At 55.2% G+C, this 23,378-nt stretch overlaps 2 protein-coding genes across 4 annotated transcripts in view; one reads left to right on the plus strand and one right to left on the minus strand.

Moving 5' to 3' along the window:
- The window catches only part of LIMS2 (LIM zinc finger domain containing 2), a 31,443-nt gene extending 21,927 nt beyond the window's left edge, over positions 1 to 9,516 (minus strand). The window contains exon 1 of one of the 3 annotated variants that reach the window (XM_058664359.1): positions 9,378 to 9,516. Coding sequence is in view for 1 of the 3 variants with exons in the window: in XM_004589321.2 (XP_004589378.1) it covers positions 2,372 to 2,382 (11 nt within the window). In the remaining 2 variants the exon portion in view is untranslated. Of the gene's footprint in view, positions 1 to 2,371; positions 2,536 to 8,281; positions 8,480 to 9,377 lie in introns of those variants that run through there. The other 2 variants (XM_058664360.1, XM_004589321.2) reach the window with 2 other exon arrangements.
- A 7,740-nt stretch (positions 9,517 to 17,256) lies between these two features.
- On the plus strand, positions 17,257 to 18,997 carry TMEM177 (transmembrane protein 177). The gene is made up of 2 exons (XM_004589376.2): positions 17,257 to 17,393; positions 17,968 to 18,997. Exon 2 carries the CDS (start codon positions 17,987 to 17,989, stop codon positions 18,920 to 18,922), a length of 936 nt encoding a protein of 311 aa, XP_004589433.2. The 5' UTR covers positions 17,257 to 17,393; positions 17,968 to 17,986; the 3' UTR covers positions 18,923 to 18,997.
- The last annotated feature ends 4,381 nt before the right edge of the window (positions 18,998 to 23,378 follow it).

The following is a 23,378-nucleotide window of genomic DNA, read 5'->3' on the forward strand; positions in this document are numbered from 1 at the left end:
TTCCTTTCTCTGAAACTCTCCCTTCCAGATAAATAAATAGCTTAAAATATTTAAAATTTGTATTGGAACAGCAAATTCACAGAGAAAAGAAGAGAAACAAAGAAAGATCACCCATCTGCTATTCACTCCTCAAATGGCTGCAATGGCTGGAGCTGAGCTGATCTGAAGCCAGGAGCCAGGAGCTTCTTTCAGGTCTCCCACATGAGTGCAGAGGTCCAAGAACTTGAACCATCCTCTGCTGCTTTCCCAGACCACAAGCAGAGAGATGGATCAGAAGTGGAACAGCTAGGACTCAAACTGGCACCGATATGAGATGCCAACACTGAAATCAGAGGCTTCACCCACTATGCCACAGCACCAGACCAAATAAATATGTATTTTTAATATTCTTAAAATAAACAAACAAAAAAAGCAGCAATGCCCTGTGCTGTGCTCCCAGGCAGGAGCTGGCCCTGCCCAGATGGCAAGTCGATGCCAGTTCCACACTGTCCCACATCCTAGTCTCCCATGCCAGGAGCCCAGTAAGCCCCTAGGTCTTATCAGTGTGACCCAGCAGTCAAAGAACCAGGGGTTTTCTCTCTCTTCCCCTTGCGCAGCCTGCCTCAGCAGCCACAGCATACTCCCACCCTTCCCATCCCACCTCAAGCCAGGCAGTCCTACATCAGCCTCCACGCGCAGGCTGCAGGCTAACATCCCTCTCTGCAGCCAACTCCACCTCCCAGCCCCCTGCACTCCACCCACCCCACCCCCGCCGCCACCCAGGGGTGCCTCCCTCCTTGCTGGGGCCCAGCCCAGTTTCCTGCCCCTGTCTCCTGATCACAGCTCTGTCTCCACTCAGCACCTGGGACACCACGATCAATTGTAGGCCCACCCGTGCCACTCCAGGCCACGCCCCTACGGGCTTGAGAGCTGGCAAGGAGAGTGCTGACCATGCTTGGGCTGTGGAGAGGCAGGGAGGGGGTAGGGGACAGGAGGGATGATGGGGGTGGGGCACCTATGACACAGTCATGATTGGGCACAGGTGCCGCTACTGGGACAGAAAGACCTCCACCCTTTGCAAAGGCCAGCTCGGATGTCTAGTTCCACTCACTGTTGGGCCATGTGCAGGGGCAGGTGTCAGGGATGGGGCTGACAGCTGGTGCGGCCACAGACTTCAAAGGAGGGTGCAGACCGCAGCAGCAGCTGCCTGAGACTGAGGAGGAAGCGGAGGGGCTGGAGAAACGCTCCTCACTGCCCTGCTGGGCAACCCTGGCAGCAGCAGGGGGTGAAAGCGCCCAGCTCCTCCCAGGACCAGAGCCTCTCCCTCTGCCCTCCTGGGCCTGGTGCCCCTCCTGCCTTCCCCGGTTCTCTCTCTGGCTCTTGGTGGCTGAGCTGGCCACCTCCATCTCCGTCTCCAAGGAGGGACCCCTGGCCCAGGAGCAGAGCTGCCTGGGACCGCAGCGCCCGCTGACCTGGCTGCAGCAGGTGGCTGGGCCTTAGGTGGGACCTTTCCTGTGCTCAAAATCACCACCTCTCGCTCCCCTCTCCTTCCCCTACCCCAGGCCTATGGCTGTCCCCCAGGGTCCCCTCCCCTCCCCTCTCCTGAGGCTGCAGAAGACCCTTGGGCAGGGGGTCAGTACCTCAGGGTTGGGGGTATCCCAAGTCAGGGGAGCTGATGGGTCTCCAGAAGCTGGGAAATGGGGGACTGCTATGTGGCCTAGGCGGCAGGACACCTGCTATTTGCGGTTTCTGGGGGACTTCTTCCTGTCTCCGTGAGACTTGGAACCACCACCCTGCCCTGAATGCTCCAGGTTCCTTGCCAAAGAGACGCCCCCAGGACACAGGCTGCTGCCAAGGGATCCCTCCCAACCAACACTTGTACCCAGTCGCTGTTAGAAAGAACCACTTAACGCTTCAGGACAGCGGCTCGCTCCACTGTCAAACGGATACTGGCGCCTGGCCAGGCTGTTCTGTGTCCCTGACCCAGCCCTGTGCTGGGGCCCAACTCCAGCGTCCTCTCCTGAGCTGTTGATTAGAGGACTATGAGGGCTCCCGAGGTGGCGGGACCACCGGGCGGGGGCGGCTCTAAGCTCAGGCGGGTTGGTGGCTGAGGCACCCGCACCCCTACCTCCCCAGGGAGAGGGGACAGCTAACCCGCCGTTAGGGAGAAGCGGGAAACCCACTCTGGGCTCCTCCACCTGCCGCCGCCCGCAACGGACAGGAAGAAAATATGCAGACGGCGGGATAGGACCCCAGCCCGCACGGGCGCTCCAGCCCGAGGCGGGGCGAGAGTCCGAAGGGTCAGAAAGCCAGGGCGAAGGCGGGGTCAGGTGCAGCGGGGAAGCTGACCCGAGACCAGCAGCTCCCGGACCGGGAAAGGAGGCGCTGTTACCTTCCCGTCATGGTGGAGGCGCGCGCTGGGCCGGGGTCTCCTCCCGGCTCGCTCCTCCGCCGCAGCCGCCAGCGCGTCCCGGGAGCCGAGCAGGGAGACGCCCAAAAAAGGCCAAGAGCGGCTCCACCCGGCCGCGAGCGGGGCGAGGGCCGAGGGCCAGGGCGCGGGGCGGGGGCGGACGTGCGGGCGGGGGAGGCCCGGGAGGGCGGGCGCGGGGCCGGGCAGGGCCTCCCGGGCTGCGCTCACCACCTCCCGGATTCCCCGCATAGTTTTCCTTTTAAAGGGAGTGGAGGCGCCCCGAGCGCAGCCCCCGAGCGCCCGCGTCCCGCGGAGTCCCTGAGCCCACGCTCTCCTTTCCGCCCATGGGAAACTGCGGCCAAGGGCGAGGCCAGTGACTGTCCCCCGGACAAGCTCCCGCCGCCGAGTCCACCCCGGACTCAACCAAACCCAAAGCAGGGCCAGCTCCACGGAGAAAGGGCGACGTCTCACCCTCTGGGGCACCCATCCTGAGCACCACGCGGAGCGCGCGTGCCCAGCCCCGAGTGCACGCCGCGCATCCTGATCGCAGCTCGGCCGCGTAGGATAGCGCCGTGCAACCCTATCCTCACTGCCTTCAAGCCTGGCAGCGGACAGACTATTTAGAAATGACTGGGCAAGCAGTCACTGTGGACGGTGGAATCCGGGCAGACCCAAGGCGTGCCCCTGAAGGCCAGCCTGGACAGGCACCTGTGTGGCTAAGTGGCTGGGGTCGGTCGCGCCGCAGCTGGCAGCTGCTTTCCCATGAGAGTTTGTTCTGCAGTTGGGTGGGTGGTTACAGTAGAACTTGGATTGATTTCTCCATGACTCTACCTGCACGGGGAGGAAACACCTTCCGTGAGGCTGCTGGAGCGTGCATGCATGCCTGCGGGGGTTGCATCCTTCTGTGAGGTACCTGCTGGAATGTTGGGGCCCCAAGGCACGTTCTCCTTAGAGGGCACCCCCTTGCAGATGCCCAGCTCCCAGGTCTCCCTTTGTAGGATTACTGAGTGCCCAGGGGGTACCTCCTGCTGCTCTCACCCCAGAATTACTGGGCTGTAAGCCAACTTAGAACAGGCTCAGCCTGGCTGCAGGCTGGAGTTGGGCAGGCTCAGCCCCCTGCAGAGCAGCCACAGAGGTTTGCTGGAATTGAGTTCTTCCCAGACTCATTCACCTGGTCCCTGGTACTTCAAGAGCATTTATGCCACAGGGGCAGCAGAGAGCCGGCGCTCGTCCCATTTAGCTGGGGTGGCAAGAAACCAATAGTCCAATAGTGGAGACAGCGCCACGTGCAGCAAAGAGAAGGATGCGGTGTCAACCAGACGGGCGGCATATGAATCGCAACCTGAGCAAGGAAGAAGGGAAAGTGTGAGGGCAGAAAGTGCAGCAGATGCAGCTGCCTAGAGGCAGAATGGGAAAGAGGGTCTGGAAGACAAGGAAGGGAAGAGGAGGGGGAGGAACTGGGGAAGCTGAGGTCCAGTTTACAAAGTGGGAAGGCTGCACCTTGGCCACGACCCAGTGCTCCTGTGCGGCTGATTGTCCTAAGGGATGCGGAGGTGAGCTTGCTTCTGGCCAGGAGCTGTCACCAACAGAGGGTAGTGCCTCAGGCCAGCAGGCAGCAGGGATGGTGAGAAAGGTCTCCTTCAAAACCATCAAGACCTGCTGAAGCTTTGGATGGGGTGGGTGGGAGTGGGCATGGCTGTGTTCCTAGGGGCGGGATGGGTGTGGTGGCCAAAGTGACACACAGGCGTCCTTGTTTTCAAGGCAGCAGCCAAGCTGGGACACTGAAGAGGCCTCCGTGCATGGCAGGGGAGATGGTGGTGGGGAGGAAGGGAGATGGGGATGTGGACATGGCGAAGTTGGAGTCCAGCTCTGGTGCACATTCAATGTGAACCCTGAGGCATGAGAGGGTGCTCTAGAGGCACAAAGCCACAGAGGGGAGCCGGTGAGCTGGAGACCAGAGCGGCCCAGAAGCCCAGAGGGAGGAGGGGCGCAACAGCTCCTGGACTGGGGTCGTGGAAGAGTGTGGGTTTGGCCTGGACAATAGGGACAGACCAGGGGAGGGGGGGTCAAGTTCAGCTGAGGGGCAGTAAAAGTTGGCCAGAGGGAGGGTCAAGGTCATCCAGAGGGCAGTCAAGGTTAGCCAGAGGGGGTCAAGGTCAGCCAGAGGGGGATCAAGGTCAGCTGTGGAGGGCAGGAGGTGCCCTATACAGCCGCACTCTTGGGCCCCCCTTGCTGTGGTCTGTGCAGATGTGCTGGTGGCACCATAGGGAACAAAGGGGCAGTGTTGGGGGCAGGAGGGTGGAGGGTAGGGAAGCACCCAGAGAAGAAGGCTTGGATCTCACCCTGAATGCTTTCTTCAAGGCCGAGTGACTGGCAGCCATCCCAGAAGGCAGTCAGACAGGCCAATGCCCTCGGACGCCACAGGGCAGATGCCCCTCACCAGCCCCCTCTCCCCACACACATTGCAGCCCCTCGCCAGGGTTCCTGGGACAGAGGGCAAAGCCTGGCTTCCCTAGGAGCCTGCCTGTCCCATCAGGAATCCCAAGAGGAGTAGAACCCACAGTTTCAACAGAGCCTGCTGGGGCTTCCTGGATCTGGGGCCCAACCCAGTAGGACATGGTCAGGGGCCTCCCCAGAGGGCCCACGTGATGCATACTTGCCCTGGCAGCCTTTCTAGCCAGAGCCTGCCACTGACTTTTTTTTTCTTTTTTGAAAGGCAGATTTACACAGAGAGACAAAGAGCGTCCATCTCCGCCCCAGCTCACTCCCCAAGTGGCTGCAACAGCTGGAACTGAGTAGATCCGAAACCAGGAGCCAGGCACTGCATCTGGATTCCCCATATGGGTACAGGGTTCCAAGGCTTCGGGACATCTTCTACAGGGAACTGGATTGAAAGTGGAGCAGCTGGGACACAAACCAGCAGCCACAAGGGATACCGGCACTTGCAGACAGAGGATTAGCCAACTGAGCCATTGCACTGAGGTCTTTTCCTCCCTGTACCCACAACTCCTGGAGACTGGAGCCCCTGGTGGCTGGTACGGAACCCCGGGAATAGCAGGGATGTTCCTGGCCAAGCTCCCCCAGCTGGAGCAAGACCAGGGTTGGGGACAGCCCGGTCTCTGGCACCCACAGCCTTGGGACACCCGCTGGACACCACATGGTCCCCTTCCCTCCTCCCTTGCTCCCCAGGGCCCCGTTCCAGGGTACATCACCTGCGTAGACACCGGGGGTGGGGGTCACCAGGGTAGGGGTATGTGGGGACCCCCCTCACCTTCTGCGACTGACCTTGACCCCCTCCAGCTGACATTGAGCCCTTCACCCCCTCTTGCTGACCCTATGTGCTGCCCTGAGAGTTGATTTCTCCTTCTGCAGGAAAAAGAGCCCTGGAGTGCAGGGGTGCTTCCAAATGCTGATGGCGGGTATGGGTTTGTTGTGGAGCAAGCTAAGTCTCTGCCTGTAAAGCATCCCTTGTGAGAGCTGCTTCTGAGCCAGCTCCCTGATAATGCACCTGAGAGAGCAGCAGAGATGGCTCAGCTGCTTGGAGCCCTGAGCCCATGTGGGAGACCTTGATGGAGTGCCAGGCTCCTGGCTTCAGCCTGGCACAACCCTGGCTGTTGTGGCCATTTGGTGAGTGGCCACGTGGAAGATCTCCCTCTCTATGTCTCCCCTTCTCTCTCTGTAATTCTACCTTTCAAATAAAAAGAAATAAATATTAAAAAAAGAAATGCTAACATCTATGCATATGAACAGCCCTCAAAAAGTGGATGAAATGCCCATCATGAAAAAACTATGCATGGGTTTCAAAAAGTTTTGTTCCCAAATAAGCGTATCTCTTCCAGTGGTTGAAGTTTCGTCACCTGTCGGCGACTCTCAGTCCTGTAATTACACATGCCATCAGTCCAGCACAAAGTGGCCTCTCAGGGGCCACAGAGCCCAGGGGAGCAAGTCGGTGAGATGCTGACCTGCTCATTCTTCCAGCACATGCACAACACACCACAGGCGACCCAGATGTCCTTCTCAGTCCAGGCCACACTCAGAGCCCAGGGTGGGGCTGCTTTTGACCTAGCGGTTGGTATGGCTATTGGCACCTGTATCCCGTAACACAGAGCCTGGACCTGACACCTGGCTGTGACTTCTGACTTCACGTTCCCTCATACGGACCCTGAAAAGCAGCCGTAATGCCTCAGGGACTGGATTCCTGCCAGTACATTGTGGCTGGATTTGAGTTCCCACTCCCGGCTCCAGCTGTGACCCAGCCCCACCTTTTTTTAAGCCAGTGAATGGCAGCTCTCTCCCACTGTCTCTCTCTCTTCTTTTTTTTTTTAAGATTTATTTATTTGATTACAAAGTCAGATATACAGAGAGGAGGACAGAGAGAGGAAGATCTTCCGTCCGATGATTCACTCCCCAAGTGAGCCGCAACGGGCCGGTGCGCGCCGATCCGATGCCGGGAACCAGGAACCTCTTCCAGGTCTCCCACGTGGGTGCAGGGTCCCAAAGCATTGGACCTTCCTCGACTGCTTCCCAGGCCACAAGCAGGGAGCTGGATGGGAAGTGGAGCTGCTGGGATTAGAACCAGTGCCCATATGGGATCCCAGGGCGCATTCAAGGCGAGGACTTTAGCCGCTAGACCACGCCGCCGGGCCCTCTCTCTCTCTTCTTTAATACACTAATCCATTCATCAGTTCCTTTTTGAGTCTATTTTTTAAGGATTTATTTCATTTTCATTTGAAAAGTAGAGTTACAAAGAGGAGGTGGAGATAGAGGTCTTCCATTCACTGGTCCACTCCCCAAATGGCTGCCATGAGCAGAGCTGAACCGATCTGAAGCAAGAAGCTAAGAGCTTCTTCCAAGTCTCCCATATGGGTGCAGGGGCCCAAGGACTCGAGCCATTCTCTGCTGCTTTCCCAGGCACAGTTGGATCGTGAGTGGCTGGGACAGGAACTGGCACCCGTATGGGATGCAAGTATTGCAAGGTAGAGGATTAGCGTGCTGAGCCACTGCACCAGCTCTTCCATGTATCTATTTTTAAAGATCTATTTTAAGTACTAAAAGGTAGAGTAACAGAGAAACACAGCTTCTATCTGCTGGTTTACTCCCTCAAATATCTAGGTCAGGTCACAGCCAGGAGCCAGGAGCCAGGAACTCCATCCAAGTCACCCCACATGAATGGAAGGGTCCCAAGAATTTGAGCCATCCTCTGTTGCTTTCCCAGTGACATTAGCAGGGAGCTGGATCAGAAGTGGAGCATCTGGGACTCAAATAGGTGCCCACAGGGGATGCCAACACTGCAGTGGGCAACTTAACCTGTGGCAACAAACTCAGAGCCCCTCTTTTCTTTTTAAGAACACCGTCAGGGGTGGGGTAACAGCTGGGCCCCAGCATCTCCAGCGCAGCCTGCATAGCCTTGGCCTTGCAAGGGGAAATGTACTGTGCTTTGGGGTACTTGATCAGTGTCAGATTTGTGGCATACACATTCATACCACAGGGTCCAGGAGCACCCCAAAGACAGGAGTGGGTTTGTCCACCTCACACTGTCACCTCTTTGGTTCTCCAACAAGAAGCACCCGCCCCAGCCCCCAAGACCAACCCTCCCAGCCTCAAGCCTATTTCCTGTTCAGACTGAGGTTTGGTTTGCTGCTTTCCCAACCAAGCCCCTCCTCTTGGCATGTCTACTGCCCCTGTTCAGGGTAAGCACTGGCTGCAGGCTCTGGGTGTCCACATTTGCCCCCAACACACCAGCTCTGGGGAGAATGACCAGTGCTCAGCTGAGGCGGGGTGGGCCTGATGCCCCCAGATGCCCTTGGCCAAGAGGACATCAACCACACCAGCATGAGCTCACAGAGGGCACAGGGACAGGGCAGGTCCCCATGCCCAACACAGCTTCCATACCTCAGTGGCAGAGGTGCTGTCCCGCCTCCTCGGACACCTCCTTCCCAGCAACTCCTCCGGGAACTCCAAAGCGGCTGCCCCGCCCACTTGGCACAGCCGCACTCTGGCAAGGGACTGGGCAACAGTCACCGCCAAGCGAGCCAGCCAGCACTCCAGCCTCACTTCTCCCTGGGCATGAGGCTGGGCTGGATGGCCAGATCGGCAGGGAGAGGCTGGAGGCAGCTTGGGGTCAGGTCAGGACTGAGGAAGCCAGGGGCTGGGAGGGGAAGGGAGCAGGAAAGGCGGGCCTCCCTGAGGGAGCAAGGCCCACAGAACAAAGGGAGCTGTGGCTCAGAGCCCCCACAGCGGATGGAACCACTGGAACAAGCGTTTCCTGAAGCCCACAGCAGGCAGGATCCCCTTACCGAGCCCTACAGCCCCCTGGGGGCCAAGAAAGCCTGGGTGCCCACTTGACTTGGCTGCACCCTGCTGCCCAGGGGCTTCGTGGCCAGTGACGGTTGCTCCCAAGGAGGACCATCTCAGTGGTACCTACATGGTTTCAAATTAATCCATTTATTATCTACTGCTATAAAATCTCCAGGACACCAGGAAATTCTCAGAAACTGCAGGGAAAAGTTGGCCATGCATTTCTGCACAGAGCCAGGTGCATGGGCGTGCGTCACCCAACTGTAATGATTTAGAGCTTGCAATTTTTTTAAAAAGGTTTATTTTTTTTTTTAATTGGAAAGGCGGATATACAGAGAGGAGGAGAGACAGACAGAAAGATCTTCCATTTCCTGGTTCACTCCCCAAATGGTTGCATTGGCTAGGGCTGAGTGGATCCAAAGCTAACAGCCAGGAGTCTCCTTTGGGTCTCCCACAGGTGTAGGGTCCCAAGGCTCTGGGCCATTCTCTATGATATTTCTGATTGCTCTGCCATTTTGCTCCTCCAGTTCCTCTTGATTAACAAAGCCATTATTGTCAACTGCCTCTTTAGGCATTCAACCTTCCACCCTCTATTCAAAATTGGCTACATCCCCTCGGTTGGAGCCGCAGGCTCGTCGCCTGTGGCTTCACTGTCCCCCAGAGAGACTCCGTACCACCACACAGGACCCACGTTGGGGACAGAGACCCACTGACCTCAAGATGACATCTGCACCCTGCAGGTGAGTGAGGGGATGACAGGAGCACCTGTTCATCTTGGTGTGCTTGGGCTTTTGCATCCACCTGAGAGACTCAGAAGGAGCTCCTGGCTCAGAAGATCTCTCTTGCCTTTCAAATGAAAATGTAAATAAACAAGTTTTTAAAAATCCTGTGAACCTTTCTTCTTTCTACTATGATAAATATCAGCAGTCACCGCCAGAAAACAAGCTGCTTGGTTGAGACCAAAAGAACTTTGTTTAAAGAACAAAACACACTCGGCTTGATTTCCCCAAAGCTGATTCTACTGAAAATGCAGACAGTCCCCACTTGCCGATGGTTTAAATTTCCAATTTTTCTTGTACTTTTTCCAGTTACTATAATGAAATACTCGAGGTTGGGTCACTTTATTAAGAAAAATTTTGTGCAGCTCACAGCTTGGGAGGGTCAAGGATGGGGTGCTGCCATCAGGTCAGGTCTGGGGGCGGTGCCTGTGTCACTGGGGTAACAGCAAGAGGTCAAGCAACCAGGAAGCCAGGGTTAGGGGAAAGGCTTTTGGCACTCCAGAGAACTAACTCAGGTCCCGGGAGAACGTCCCCGACTTCCCACTGGGATGCGTCTCACAGGTTTCTCCCAGGCCACTTCTCAACCTGGCCACACTGTAAAGCTAGCTTTACCCCACATGGATGGACATTGGAAGGCACTCGGCCTTCCTGCAGTGTTCCATTGTCCACACTTTCTAACGGGATCAGCTTTGCAACGATGGTTTTGTCCAACCCTAGGCAACAGTACATGTTCTGAGAATGTTAAAAGAAGGCATAAACCAAGCCAGGGATTATAGGGGTTAAATGTATCTTATCCTCAAAAGGTATTTACTGGGCCCAGCGTAGTTGCCTAGCAGCTAAAGTCCTCGCCTTGAACATGCACCAGAATCCCATATTTTATATATATATATGGGAAGTGGAGCAGCCAGGATTAGAACTGGCATCCATGTGCCAGGCGACGTGGCCTAGCGGCTAAAGTCCTCGCCTTGAACGCGCCAGGATCCCATATGGACGCTGGTTCTAATCCCGGCAGCTCCCACCCAGCTCCCTGCTTGTGGCCTGGGAAAGCAGTCGAGGACGGCCCAATGCTTTGGGACCCTGTACCCATGTGGGAGACCCGGAAGAGGTTCCTGATTCCCGGCTTTGGATCGGCGCAGCACCGGCCATTGCGGCTCACTTGGGGAGTGAATCATCGGACAGAAGATCTTCCTCTCTCTCTCTCCTCCTCTCTGTATATCTGACTTTGTAATAAAAATAAATAAATCTTAAAAAAAAAAAAAAAAAAAAAAGAACTGGCATCCATATGGGATCCCGGCACCTGCAAGGCAAGGACTTTAGCCACTAGAGTACTGCACAGGGCCCCAAACCCTGGGATTTTGACGTGGGATTCAGGCAGGTGCAAGTCAGAAGGGCAAATGGCTGACGTGCAACAATCGTTTTAATGGATGCCATTGCCGCTGGCCCAGAGAGCTAACTGGGGGTGGCAGCCAGCCTGTGGCTGTCACACTCCAACAGGCTGGTGCAGACACACAAAGCTCACAGTGACATGATGCAGGACTTCTGTCACCACGTGCCAGACGTGTGCACCCCTCAACATGAGCCAGACCAGCACGCTCATTTCAAAGCCAAAGGCAGATAGCCCCATAGCAAAGCAAATCAAAATGCAAAAGAACACAAAATTATACTTTTTCGTAGTGGCCAGTGTTCCCATATGCTTTTACTTGGAAATGATCTGGGCATCCGATGAAATCCGTAAACTCAGCATAAGAGAAGTCCATATTACTTTGTATGTAGGTAGATATTTTGAAAGTCAGAGTTACAGAGAGAGAGAGAGAGAGAGAGACAGAGACAGAGACAGAGAGAGAGCGCGCTAGGGATTGCCTATCCGCTTGTCCACTTGCCCAAACGGCTGCAACAGCTGGAGCTGAGCTGATCCCAAGCCAGGAGCTTCTTCCGGTTCTCTCACATAGGTGCAGGGGCCCAGGACTTGATCCATCTTCTGCTGCTTTCCCAGGCCATGAGCAGACCTGGATGGGGAGTGGAGCAGCCAGGACTCAAATCAGTACCCATACTGGATGCAGGCAATACAGGTAGAGTGGTTATTCACTAAGCCACAACTACAGACCAGATTAAAAAAAAACTTTAAATAATGTTGCAAAGGAGAAAACAGTGTATCTGCTTGTTTCGGCTAGGTGAAGGGAACTTCGAGGTTTCATAGACCTGGCAGCACTGAGTGCTGAGGAAGTTGTAGAGCTAAGAGAAGGCACGCCAGGAGAGAGCCCAGCAACAGTACTGAGAAAAACAGAATTCATCACCGTGACCACACACACATGCACTGAACTTGCCACCGCGAACTGTTCTAGAAACACACAGGCTCGCAGACACTTCAAAACTGTATTGGAGCTGGCATGGTGTTTCAATGGGCTAATCTTCCACCTACAAATGCCAACATCCCATATGAACACTGGTTCATGTCCAGGCTGCTCCACTTATGATCCAGCTCCCTGCTTACAACCTGCAAAAGCAGCAGAGGATGGCCCAAGTATTTAGGACCCAGCACCCACATGGGAGACCTGGAAAGAAGCTCGTGGTTTGCACTGACCCAGCTCTGGTCATTTGGGAAAGTGATCCAACACACAGAAAAGAACTCGCTCCCTCTCTCTGTAGCTCTTTACTTTCCGTTAAAATATGTGTATTTCTAGAAAATCTTTAATAAAGAAAAACTTTTCTCATAAGTCAACTATCGGTACATTACCAAGCTCTGACATGCATGGGTATGTGGTGGCTTTAAAAGGTTACTGGAAAAAATGCTTGTGATGCAAAGACCACAGGGATGCCAAAAGGTTTTGAACCCCAAATGAACGGATCCTTTAATTCCTTTTTGCCCCAGGAATTTTCCAAAGTACCTTAGCAGCCTACCTGGCCCATGCTGGGGAGGGGTTGGGGGCCTCTGCCTTGGGAAGCCAGAGACATTCCCTGCCCCTGCTCAGATGGTCTTGGCCAGCCAGGCCACCTGTGGACACAGCAAGCCCCACCCGCAGTCCATGCGCTGTGGGCGCAGTGTCTGCCCCCAAGTGCCCTGCTTCCCTGGCACAGTACTCAGGAGGCAGACACCTGCGGAGACAGCCTTGGGACAGGGGCAGGTGGCAGTGTGGCCGTGACACGCTTCACTGATTAACGCCCACAGCCAGCAGCGCCCCGCTGTGGCCACGGAGGGAAAAGGCTCTGAAGGAAACCGCCAAGTCGGGCGACGCACGCTGTGCTTGGCTGTGCCAGCTCCCACCAGCCTGAACAGCAGGGAGCTGCAGCAAACCCTTACTCTGTCATGTGGTTCTCCGGCCCTGCAGCTGCTTCGTTTGGTCCCACCTCTAAAGTTTGCGTTGTTTCTAAAGTTCTTGTTTTGTCGGAGGGGCAGAGACAGTCGGGCTGCTCCACCTCCCATCCAGCTCCCTGCTGATAAACCAGACTCCCCCCTACACCTGTGTGGGACATCCCCAAGTGTGTGGGGGAGATGCTCCTGATTGCAGCCTGAACCAGCCCCCTGCTGTTATGGTCATCTGGCCAGTCAGACCATTTTCCACTGCTTTCCCAGGTCCTTCAGTTGGCAGTTGGAAGGCACTATACCACCAACACAGCACACTCAGTTGGCAGTTGGATGGGAAGTGGAGCAGCCAGAATTAGAACTGGCACCAGGTGTAATGCTGGACCAGCAGCTTTTTTTTTTAAGATTTATTTATTTTTATTACAAAGTCAGATATATAGAGAGGAGGAGAGACAGAGGAAGAACGTCTGCCTGATGATTCACTCCCCAAGTGACCACAACAACCGGTGCTGTGTTGATCCAAAGCCTGGAACCAGGAACCTCTTTTGGGTCTCCCACGCGGGTGCAGGGTCCCAAGGCTTTTGGGCGCCCTCTACTGCTTTCCCAGGCTGCAAGCAGGGAGCTGGATGGGAAGTGGAGCTGCCGGGACCAGAACCAGCACCCATATGGGATTCTGGTGCATGTTCAAGGCGAGGACCTTAGCTGCTAGGCCACCATGCCGGACCCCCAGCAGCTTTTTAAAATGTAGCATGGGGGCTTGGCGGCGTGGCCTAGTGGCTAAGGTCCTCGCCTTGATCCCATATGGCCGCTGGTTCTAATCCCGGCAGCTCCACTTCCTCTCTATCTCTCCTCCTCTCACTATGTCTGACTTTGTAATGAAAATAAAATAAGTCTTTAAAAAAAAAATGTAACATGGGAAGTGAATGAGCAGATGGAAGATCTTTCCTGTCTCTGTAAAATCTGCCTTTCCAATAGAATAAATCTTTAAAAAGTAATAATAAACTAAAAGTAAAATAATGAAACAAGGAATCTTCTTGAGCTTTGCTGCTACCAGCAGTTTAAGGCATCACCAAGCTTGTGTGAGTCACAAGAAGGGACTTAGAAGGAGAGGTTGTGTGGGGTACGGGTGTGGCAGGAGGGGGAGTGGGAGGGGCTTTGAGGGGGGCCTGAAATATGGGGTGCGGATGGGTAGAGAGGCACAGTTGGAACTGAATCTTCAGGAGTCTTGGGGAGGCGCTGGAGGATGCTAGCATCAGATGTGACCAGAATTCTGTTTTACAAAGGTGAGGTGGGCACCAACTGACCCACTACACTGCAGCCTGGGAGACCTGGGTAACAGAGGCCATGGGGGGGCACATGTGTGAGAGAGGTGTGTGCCAAAAACCTAGGCCCCAGGCAGCACCGGGGAAGGCACGCGGGGGCTCCTGGCCCCACCTCTTCTGCCAGCCAGTGCCACCCTTGGTCACACATTGAGGCAGAGACCTTCCCAGAGGCAACCCCTCCCCCGATCTTGGACTTGCCCGTCTCAGGGCTGTGAGCCAAACACACCTGTTGCCCATCTGCCCAGGGTGCGGGTGCAGCCACCACAGCCGCAGGAAGTCATTTACCCTAGCCATGGAGGGAAGGCAGGTCTGACCAGTACGGCCACCCAGCTCCCCTTAAGCAGACAGAGCCCTTCTGCAGGAAGAGCTGCCCCAAGCGGAAGAGCAGGGAAAATCCCACATCACAGGAGACCCCTGCCCATGGGACCCCAGAAAGCTAAGGTCAGGTTCAAAGAATATGCTGTGGCCTGCAAGGCCCTGCTGCCGCCCTAGGCTATCTGTGTGCCTGGCCAGTCCACAGCTGGGTCAGAAGCAGTCATAAATTGTTTTATTAATAGCCTTAGACATTAGAAAAACCATAGACATTTGTGGTGGGATCCAAGAACAACCTTGACACCCTCTTAAAAGGAGGTTGTGTGTACAGAGCAGGAGGGCATCTCAGGGTGGAACAGGAGGATAACAGGAGGTCTGTATCCTAGTCCGGGAGACTCTAGGAGGCCTACCAAGTGCTTTCGCCACAGAAGCAATGGATACTTCGTCAAGGATTGTCAGTGTGGACACCGAGAACCAATTCTGCCTGCCTAGGAGATCATAGGGAACAGGAATGCCCCCGGAGGCTGAGAACTCTGAGTCATTTCCTGTTGGATTTCCCACACAGGATGGTAGCAGCCCCAAACCCTCTCATAGGGTCTAGGGACATCAGAACTATAACCAGGAGCCCCGAATGGCACTCAGAGATAAAAGGATTGTAAATTTCCTTCTGGACTCAGGAGAGGAGTTTTCTCTGGTCCTTATTTAGTTCCAGCCTTGGCTCTCTGCCCTCTCTTACACCGACCATCAGGGTTGCTTGTGAGCCTCAAAATCAGTCCAGTTAGAGTTGGTACCAACTAGGTCAGCTAGTTGATTATCACTCAGCTTGTACCTTACTGATCAGGCTTCCCTTTTGGCTTTTCAGACAGAGACACTGATATAGGAAGTCTGGAACAGCCAGGGAAAAAGCCAACCAGCCTATAATCATTCAGCCTGTACTTACTGTTCAGGCTCCCTATTTGTTTCTCCTGGACTTTACTAGGTAGGATGTAGAGTTAAATTATTCCTCACTCACTAGGTTGTTGGGGATTTCCTTGCTCACTTGCCTCAAACTTCCCTATTCTTCAATTGTAAAAATGCAAAGTTCTGTAAAACTGTGCTTACTCAGTATATACTGCAAGGTTTAAATTGTGGCTTAAGATTCTCCTCAAAACACTTCATCAGTTTATGACTGTTAATGCTAAACAAGATGTAACTGCATAGAAACTTTGATGTTAAGTTTGTACTCAGCTGTTATATATGATGGATGTTAATGTTGATGCTTCCACTGTTCCTGTGCCACTCTGATTTAGGTTAAACTCAAAAACATGTCAGCTTGAGAGAAAAAAAAAAAAGGTTTATAGCAGCCGGTTGTATATATACTAAAATTGAGATGCCAAGCAAGTAGTTATAGGATGTGGCTAAGAACTTGCATTTTCTAACATATTGGTCACTCAACATCATGGTAATTAACTTCATGATGTTGTAAATTTCCATGTTTCTTCCCGTTGTTGAAGTTGTGTTGTGGCTTTTCATTGAAGGGGATGATATCCTGCCAGCTCTACTTTCAGGCCAGGGATGGTCTCCCAATGAAACTGTTGAATTTATCTGGACAATAAGATGCTGGACTCTCCGCATGGTCCATACCCCCAGTGAAGGAATCATGACTGCTGATCAACTATGAAAACAGCATAAAAAAAAAAAAAAAAAGTGAAGCCCAAATCAGGCCCTCAAGCCCCGCCCTGTTGCCAACAGTTCCCTCAAGTCGGTTATTTTTCCTGGAACTTCGGCCTCTGCAGTGGCACCTTCCGGTCCCCTTTCAGGGCTGCATGAGGTGGCGTCACTTCCGTTAGTTCACCTGTGTCCATTCTTGCGTTTCCCATGAAGCTGACTATTCCAGGCACCTTGGGTGAGCAGGTCCATGTCGCAGCATGTGTCACCACCTCTGTCCTTCTCAAGACTGGCCACATTAGTTGCACTCCCCGCCTGGTGACATTCCCATCAGGGGTCATGGGCTGCTATCAACAGTGCCACTACAGACATGGGGCTGCAGATACCTCCTGGGGACCTCACTTTTAATTCTGTGGGTTACTCAGCAAGGACCCACTGGACTATACAGAAATCTTATTTTTCAACATTATCTGACGAAGGAGAGAGGGAGGGCAAACAGGTTGCACCCTGCCAGTTTAGTCCCCCAAAGGCCTGCGGCAGGGGGGCTGGGCCAGGGCTTAACCCAGCAGGTGCCACATCACGTCTCCGATTGCTTGAGCTATCCCCTGGTGATGCCCTCGAGTCTGCAGAGAGGAGTCAGGAGACGGCGCTGGGAATCAAACCCGGTGCTCCAAGGTGTGGCACAAAGTCCTTTTCCTTCTCTTCAAAGGCATTGATTTTGAATCTTCCATCTGCTGATTCACTCCCCAAACAGCCGCAAAAGCCAGTTCTGAGCCAGGAGCCTGGAGCTCTTTCCGGGTCTCCCACACGGGTGCAGGGTTCCAAAGCTTTGGGCCGTCCCCGCCTGCTTTCCTAGGCCACAAGGGTGCTGTCAGCAGCACCTAAGCTGAGGACGCACACTGGCTCCTCAGCAGCACCTCCCTCCGGGACGGGGCAGCGGCCCGACCGCCAGCAGCGTCCCCACCCCCGACGCGAGGACGGCAGGGGCGGGATGGCCGTTAGGAGGCCCACCCCTTCCGCCTCGCCCGGCCAACCGCCGCCCGCCGCCGAGAGCAGGAAGATGGCGGACCTGCACCGCCAGCTGCGGGAGTGCCTGGCGCAGGGGCGTGCGGGCGGCGGTTGGCGGCGGGCGGCGGCTGCCTGCTGCTGGCCGCGCTCTGCTCCGGCTTGGCCGCGCTCTACGCGCCCGTGCTGCCGCTGCGCGCTCGTTGGAGGAGCTTGGGCCTGGCCCCGCCCCCTTAGGGCCCGCCCCCGACGTCTCCGCCCCCAGGGCCCGGCCGGCGTGCTTTGCGGCCTGCCCTTCGTGCCCACGTGTGGCGGCGTCCTGGACTGCGGCGGAAGAGCGGGTGAGCAGGCTGCATGGCGGGCGTCCTTAGAGCAGGCCGGGGACGTCGCGGGGAGCCTAGGCAGCCCAGGACAGAAGCCTTGCCCGGCTGCCCCGCTCCTTGAGGCCCGCGGTCCTGGGGGCGGGGGCCGGACGTTACCGCCATGGCCGGAACACAGCCTTTCTTCCTCATCACGGGCCCCCGTGGGTTACGGGGCGGTGACTGTGCTCTCGGAACTGTCGGACCCGGGGCAAGTATACAGTAGCAACTGGGGTTTCCTTTAAAATCGCAGCTCCTAGGGCCTCGCCTTGGGTCCTTGGTGCTTAGGACTGAGTCCGAGTTCAGCTGTCTGCCGCTGTAGTCAGGCACATACATGTTCATTCATTCACTCGGTTGTTCATTCGTTCATTCGCTCATCACAGCCGGCCACCGGCTCCTGCGTAGCCTGTGGGGCACAGGGGCACCTGCCAGGTCGAGGTGGGCTGGGATCCGACCTGTTCCTATGCTGCCTGCTTCCCTGAGGACGCGTGGGGCCCAGGAGGAGAGAGGTTGAGTCTGGGGGCAGCAGCGTCCGCTGATTTTTTTTTTCTGCTAGGTGGTCCGCAGCCACCCAGATGGCTGGCCCCTTGTGGCGAGCCGCCGCCTTTGTCCAGCGACACAGGATGGGCCTCCTGCTGGGAGCCTGCACGGGCCTATTTGGGGCTCAAGTCTCCTACCACCTCTTCCCAGACCCGGTGGTCCGCTGGCTCTACCAGTACTGGCCTGGGGATCAGCCGGCTCCGCTCTCGCCCGAGCTGCAGAACCTCCTCCAGGAAGTATTGCATGACCTGGGTGTCCCGTCAGGACATCGCTACAAGCCCTTCACCGCCTTCACCTTCCAGCCCGTCAGCGCTGGCTCCCCGAGACTTCCTGCCGGGGCTGTGCTGGGAATCCCGGCCAGTTTCCTGGGGGTCCCAGTGACCGACCCTGACCATCCTGTGGTGGTCCACGGGCACAGAGTGGACTGGCAGAGCCCGGCGGGGGCCCGGCTGAGGGATGCTCTGACCCTGTCTCACGACGCTCGCAAGTTCGCCTTGGCCCGGGAGGTGATGTACTTGGAGAGCAGCTCGGCTGCCCTGCAGGCTGTGCCTGCCCCTGCTTGCCTGGCGGGAACCTGGGCCCTGAGTGTGGGAGCCAAACACGCCCTAGGGCTCTACGGAGGGCCCCTGAATCTTCGAGCTGCCTTCAACTTGGTGGCCGCTGTGGCCGGCTTCGTGGTCTATGCTTTCTCAGCGGACTCTCTCACTCATGCCCTGGAAGGCTGGTTGGACCGCCGCACCGCCTCCCTGTCATCCGCCTACGCCCGCGGTGGGGTGGAATTCTATGACAAGATCCTATCGGGTAACCTGGCCCTGCGCAGCCTCCTGGGCCGGCGCGGGGAGCAGCTATACACTCCCAGTGGGAACGTGGTCCCCAGACACTGGTTCCGCATCAAGCATTTACCCTACACCGCTCGCCGGGACTCAGTGCTGCAGCTATGGAGGGGGACGCTGCACCCAGGCCACTCATGAGTGCTGGCCTTACCCTGCACACTTGTGGTTGGTACAGCTGCACACTGCCCTGGGTTCTGTACCCACAGGCCCAGGTTAACAGCCCTAGGTGGTGCCCTATGAAGCCAAGCTCCACTGGGAAACACGGCAGCTCCCAGGACAGTAGGCTTGTGTGAGGTCTGGGACACAAACAGGGAGCTGGGCACACCTCCCCATCCCTGGTGATAGCCACCACTGTGAACTGTCCGGCTCCCCAATGTGCCTGGAGCCTTAATCCCAGGGCAGAGCTTAATAAAAGGTGCCGGGACCATGATGGGACGCTGGTGCGTGGGCCTGAGGCTTCTGTAAGGTGGACCTTTAAGGGACTGTGTGAGTCAGAGTCTTGCGGGTGCATGTGGCTACAAGGCTGGTGGGCACCAGGAGGGTGCCTGGACCTGACGGGATGTGGGTGAGGAGGCATTCCCGGCAACTGGCTGAGGGTAGAAGAAAAGCGGGCCAGAGATCCTGATGCGATCTAGCCCTGGGCCAGGGAGGAGAGAGCAGGGCAGTGGCTGGCTGCTGCTGTCCTTGTCCTGCTTGCTCCACACCCCCTGGGCATGGCTAGCACCGTGCAGAGCCTGCTGGCACCATGCCTCTGGACCTCCACTACCATGGGCCAAATAAACATCTTTCCTTTACACAGTGGCCTGGGCTCAGGCATCCTGTTAGAACAGCAGTAAGCAGACTGATACAAAAAGGTGGAGGAGAGAAAGCTCCTGGGATATCGGCTTTATGCCAGGTCACACTGTGCCTTGCTCACCGTACAGCCATTCTTCCGGCAGGTGCAGACAGCCCCAGGAGCAAGGAGGAGATTCCTACCTGGCCCTTGCTGGCCCCCGTGCCTCGGATCCAACAGTGTTCACAGGACCTGCTCAGCTGGGCTCCCTGGGGCCGCTGCCACATGCAAAGCCTGACAAGGGCATATAGACTTTAATTTTTTTTATTTGAAAGGTAAATTTTACAGACGGGAAAATTGAGAAGATCTTCCATCTGCTGGTTCACTCTGCAAATGGCTATAATAGTCAGAGCTGAACCAGTCTGTAACCAGGAGCCACTTCTGGGTCTCTCGTGTGGGTGCAGGGGCCCAAGGCTTTCGGCCATCCTCTGCTGCTTTCTCAGGCCACACACAGGGTGGGATCGGAAGTGGAGCAGCCAAGACACAAACCAGCTCCTATATGGGACCCTGGCAGCCCCACAGGACAGATGATTAGCCTGTGGCACCATCACACCAGCCCCTATTTTTAATTTTGTAAAAGGCAGACAAATCACCCCTGTGCTAGCCCACTCCCCCACGTTTAGGGCTGGGGCAAGCCCAAGCTAAGAACTGGAAACAGAAAATGGGGGTTTCCAGTTGAGTGACAGGGACCCAACTACTTAAGTCATCACCTGCTACCTATGTGCCAGGGTGTGCCAAGGCTAAAACCCAAGCACTCCAGTGTGGGATGCAGTGTCCCATGTGGCATCTTGACTTCTTTAAAAGAAGTGCTTTTAAAGTGCTTCTTTCTAAGTTCTAATGCTGGGAGTTGCTATTCAAACACCAGCAATTTCTGTGAGTCCCCAGAGCAAAGGATACAGTTAAAACTGTGCCTGTATCCCTGACCCATGGGTGCTGTTGTAGGCTGATACGATTGTTCAAAAATCCTGCACCTGCAAGTGCCAGCATCCCATATGTGTGCTGGTTCATGTCCTGGCTGCTCCACTCCAATCCAGCTCCCTGCTTATGGCCTGCAAAAACAGTAGAGGCTTAAAGCTTTGGGACCCTGCACCCATGGGAGACCCAAAAGAGGCTCCTGGCATCAGATGGACTCGGCTCCACCCATTGCAGTCATTTGGTGGAGTGAACCAGCAGACAGAAGATCTTTCTCTTTGTCTCTGCTCTGTAAATGTGCTATCCCAATAAAGATAAACAGGTTTAAAAAAAAAGAAAGAAATGATGCCAGGGCCAGTGCTGGGTTTCTGTTTGCAGATTTCCCAGGTCAAAATGTGTTCTAGCAGTCTAGAAAGCAGCGCAAATGGGCTATGCCATCTCCACATTGTTAGAGGCAGAGACGGATGAATCTTCCATCTGCTGGTTCGCTCCTCCAATGGCAGCAACGTCCAGCTCTGGGCTAGGCCAAATCTAGGAGCTTTATCCTGGTTACCCATCTTCTGCTACGTTCCCAGATGTGTTAGCAGGGAGCTGGATTGGAAGTGGAACAGCCAGTTCTCCCACTGCCGCCCATGTGGTATGCTGGCATCTTGGGCAGCTGCTTTACTCAGTATGTCACGCTGCTGACCCTGCCAACTCCCATCTTACAAACGGGGAGGGCAGGGTGGGGAATCCAGGCCTGGAGAGAACAAGTGACTCCCCACTGGCCAGTGCTGGATGTGGGCTCTGGCTCTGCCATCCGTACTTACAACCACTGCCCCATGTGAACAAGGTGGGCAAAGGGCAGCAGGGAGGCCATTTGTGTGTCTTTGGGATGCAGCCAGGACTGGAAGCTCCCGGGAATTTGAATAGGAATACTGCTCCATAATGCATCACCATCACTGTTATAATTGGGGCCACTCTCAAGTCCATGAGCAGTGGCCCCTCTCCCTGTCAGAGCTGAGCTCCCAACCTCCTGAAAAGAGCTGTGACCCTGACTCAGGCCCAGAGGTGCTGCATCTGCAGAACTTGCTGGAAACTGACCTCTGGTTTAACAAAGAAGCCACCCACCTGAGGTGCCACAGCACCTGGAATTAGACACTGAGCTCCCTAAGAAGGTACCGGAGCAACAGTCTCTGGAGAAAGGCCTCCCCAGCCACACTCAAGGAGACCAGGGCAGCGTCACAGGCAAGGCGCTGGGCCGGCTAATGGGGCATGGCAAGCACATAGCATGATTGCAGTTACACTTGCTACTATGCAGCCCAATCAATTGTACTGTAAGAGTTCTTCAAAAGATTTGTGGGAGATGGGATTTTGGCACACGCAAAATCCATGAATACAAAGACTTCAGAAAGTTCCTAGGAGTGGGGGCAGGCATCTTTACTTAAGTTAAGATGCTGGTTGAGACCCCCACATACCATATCAGAGGGTCAGGGTTTGGCTCTTGACTCCAGCTCCCCACCAGTGCAGACCCTTTGAGACAGCAGTAACGGCTCAAGTGAGGCCCTGCCACTCATGTGGGAAGCCTGGATGGAGTTCCCAGCTCCCAGCTTCAGCTTTGACCCAGTCCTAGCTGTTCAAGGTGAGAGCTCTCTGTGTTTTGTCTCTGCCTCTCCAATCAATAAAATTAAGCAAAGATGAAAAGCTCCTGGGAAATGCACAGGAACACGATGCATGGGTTTCACAACTGTTTTGCAAGCAGACATCGTGACACAGCAGGTTAAGCTACTGGTCGGGCCACCTGCATCATGTGTCAGAATGCCAGTTCAAGTACCAGCTGCTCCACTTCCAATCCAAGGAGCGGAAGATGGCCCACATACTTGGGCCCCAGCCCACCCATGGATGAAACCCAGATGGGAGTTCCTGGCTCCTGGCTTCAGACTGGCTCAACTTCAGCTGCTGTAGCCATCTGGGGACTGAGCCAACAGATGGAAGAGCTCCCCCTCTCACTGTCTGCCTTTCAATAAATAAATCTGCAGAGGGTGGGGGATTTTTTTTTTGTCCCCAAATACTTATCTTTTTATTTTTCCAAAAACTTTTTTCCCCATCTTTTTTGAAGACGATGAGAGATCTACCCACTGATTCGCTCTCCAATGTGAATCACAATTGGGACTGAGCCAGGTTGAAGCCAGGAGCCCAGAACTTAGTCACAGTCCCCCCATCAGTGGCAAGAAACCGATTCTTAAGCCATCATCGACTGCCTCCCAGGGTGCACATTAACCAGAACCTGGATGTGAGTGCAAATCCAGACTCTGATACAGGATGCAAGCACCCAAGCAGTGTGCCATTGCTGTGTGCCCAATGCCACCCTTGAACAAACTTTCCAAAGCCCCCCCCCATGTATTTATTGGCTCCCACGTTGACTTTCCAAGCCCTCGAATTGGCAAAGGTGTTGAATTGTCCTTGACTTCAGCGACAGGTGTAAAGACCAAGATCACCTTTCACCACCAGCAGGGCCTGCCTCACTTTTGCAGGTCAGTGAGCTGGCCGATGGCCAGGCTGAACTCAGCGGGTCACGCGGGCCCACTCCGGTTCCAGGTCTTGCGAGCAGCTCTCTGGGTTGAACCCTGTGTGTGCTAGATCATTTACTGAAGCAGGAAAGGGCTAGAGGCAAGGTCCTGGGAGACCAGAGAATCAACTTGCAGGGGCCTCTCCCAGAAGCATTTGGCCTCCCTGCCACATCACCTCCCTTCTCTGTGCCTTGGTTTTCCCACTATGTAAATGACAGTGATGACAAGACTTACCTCCTGGGGTAGTTCTGTGGACTCAGTGAGTTCATATGTCAAAAGCACCTTGAACAAGCAAGTGCCC

Source organism: Ochotona princeps, chromosome 5 (genome assembly GCF_030435755.1).
Source record: "Ochotona princeps isolate mOchPri1 chromosome 5, mOchPri1.hap1, whole genome shotgun sequence".
Classification (NCBI taxonomy): domain Eukaryota; kingdom Metazoa; phylum Chordata; class Mammalia; order Lagomorpha; family Ochotonidae; genus Ochotona; species Ochotona princeps.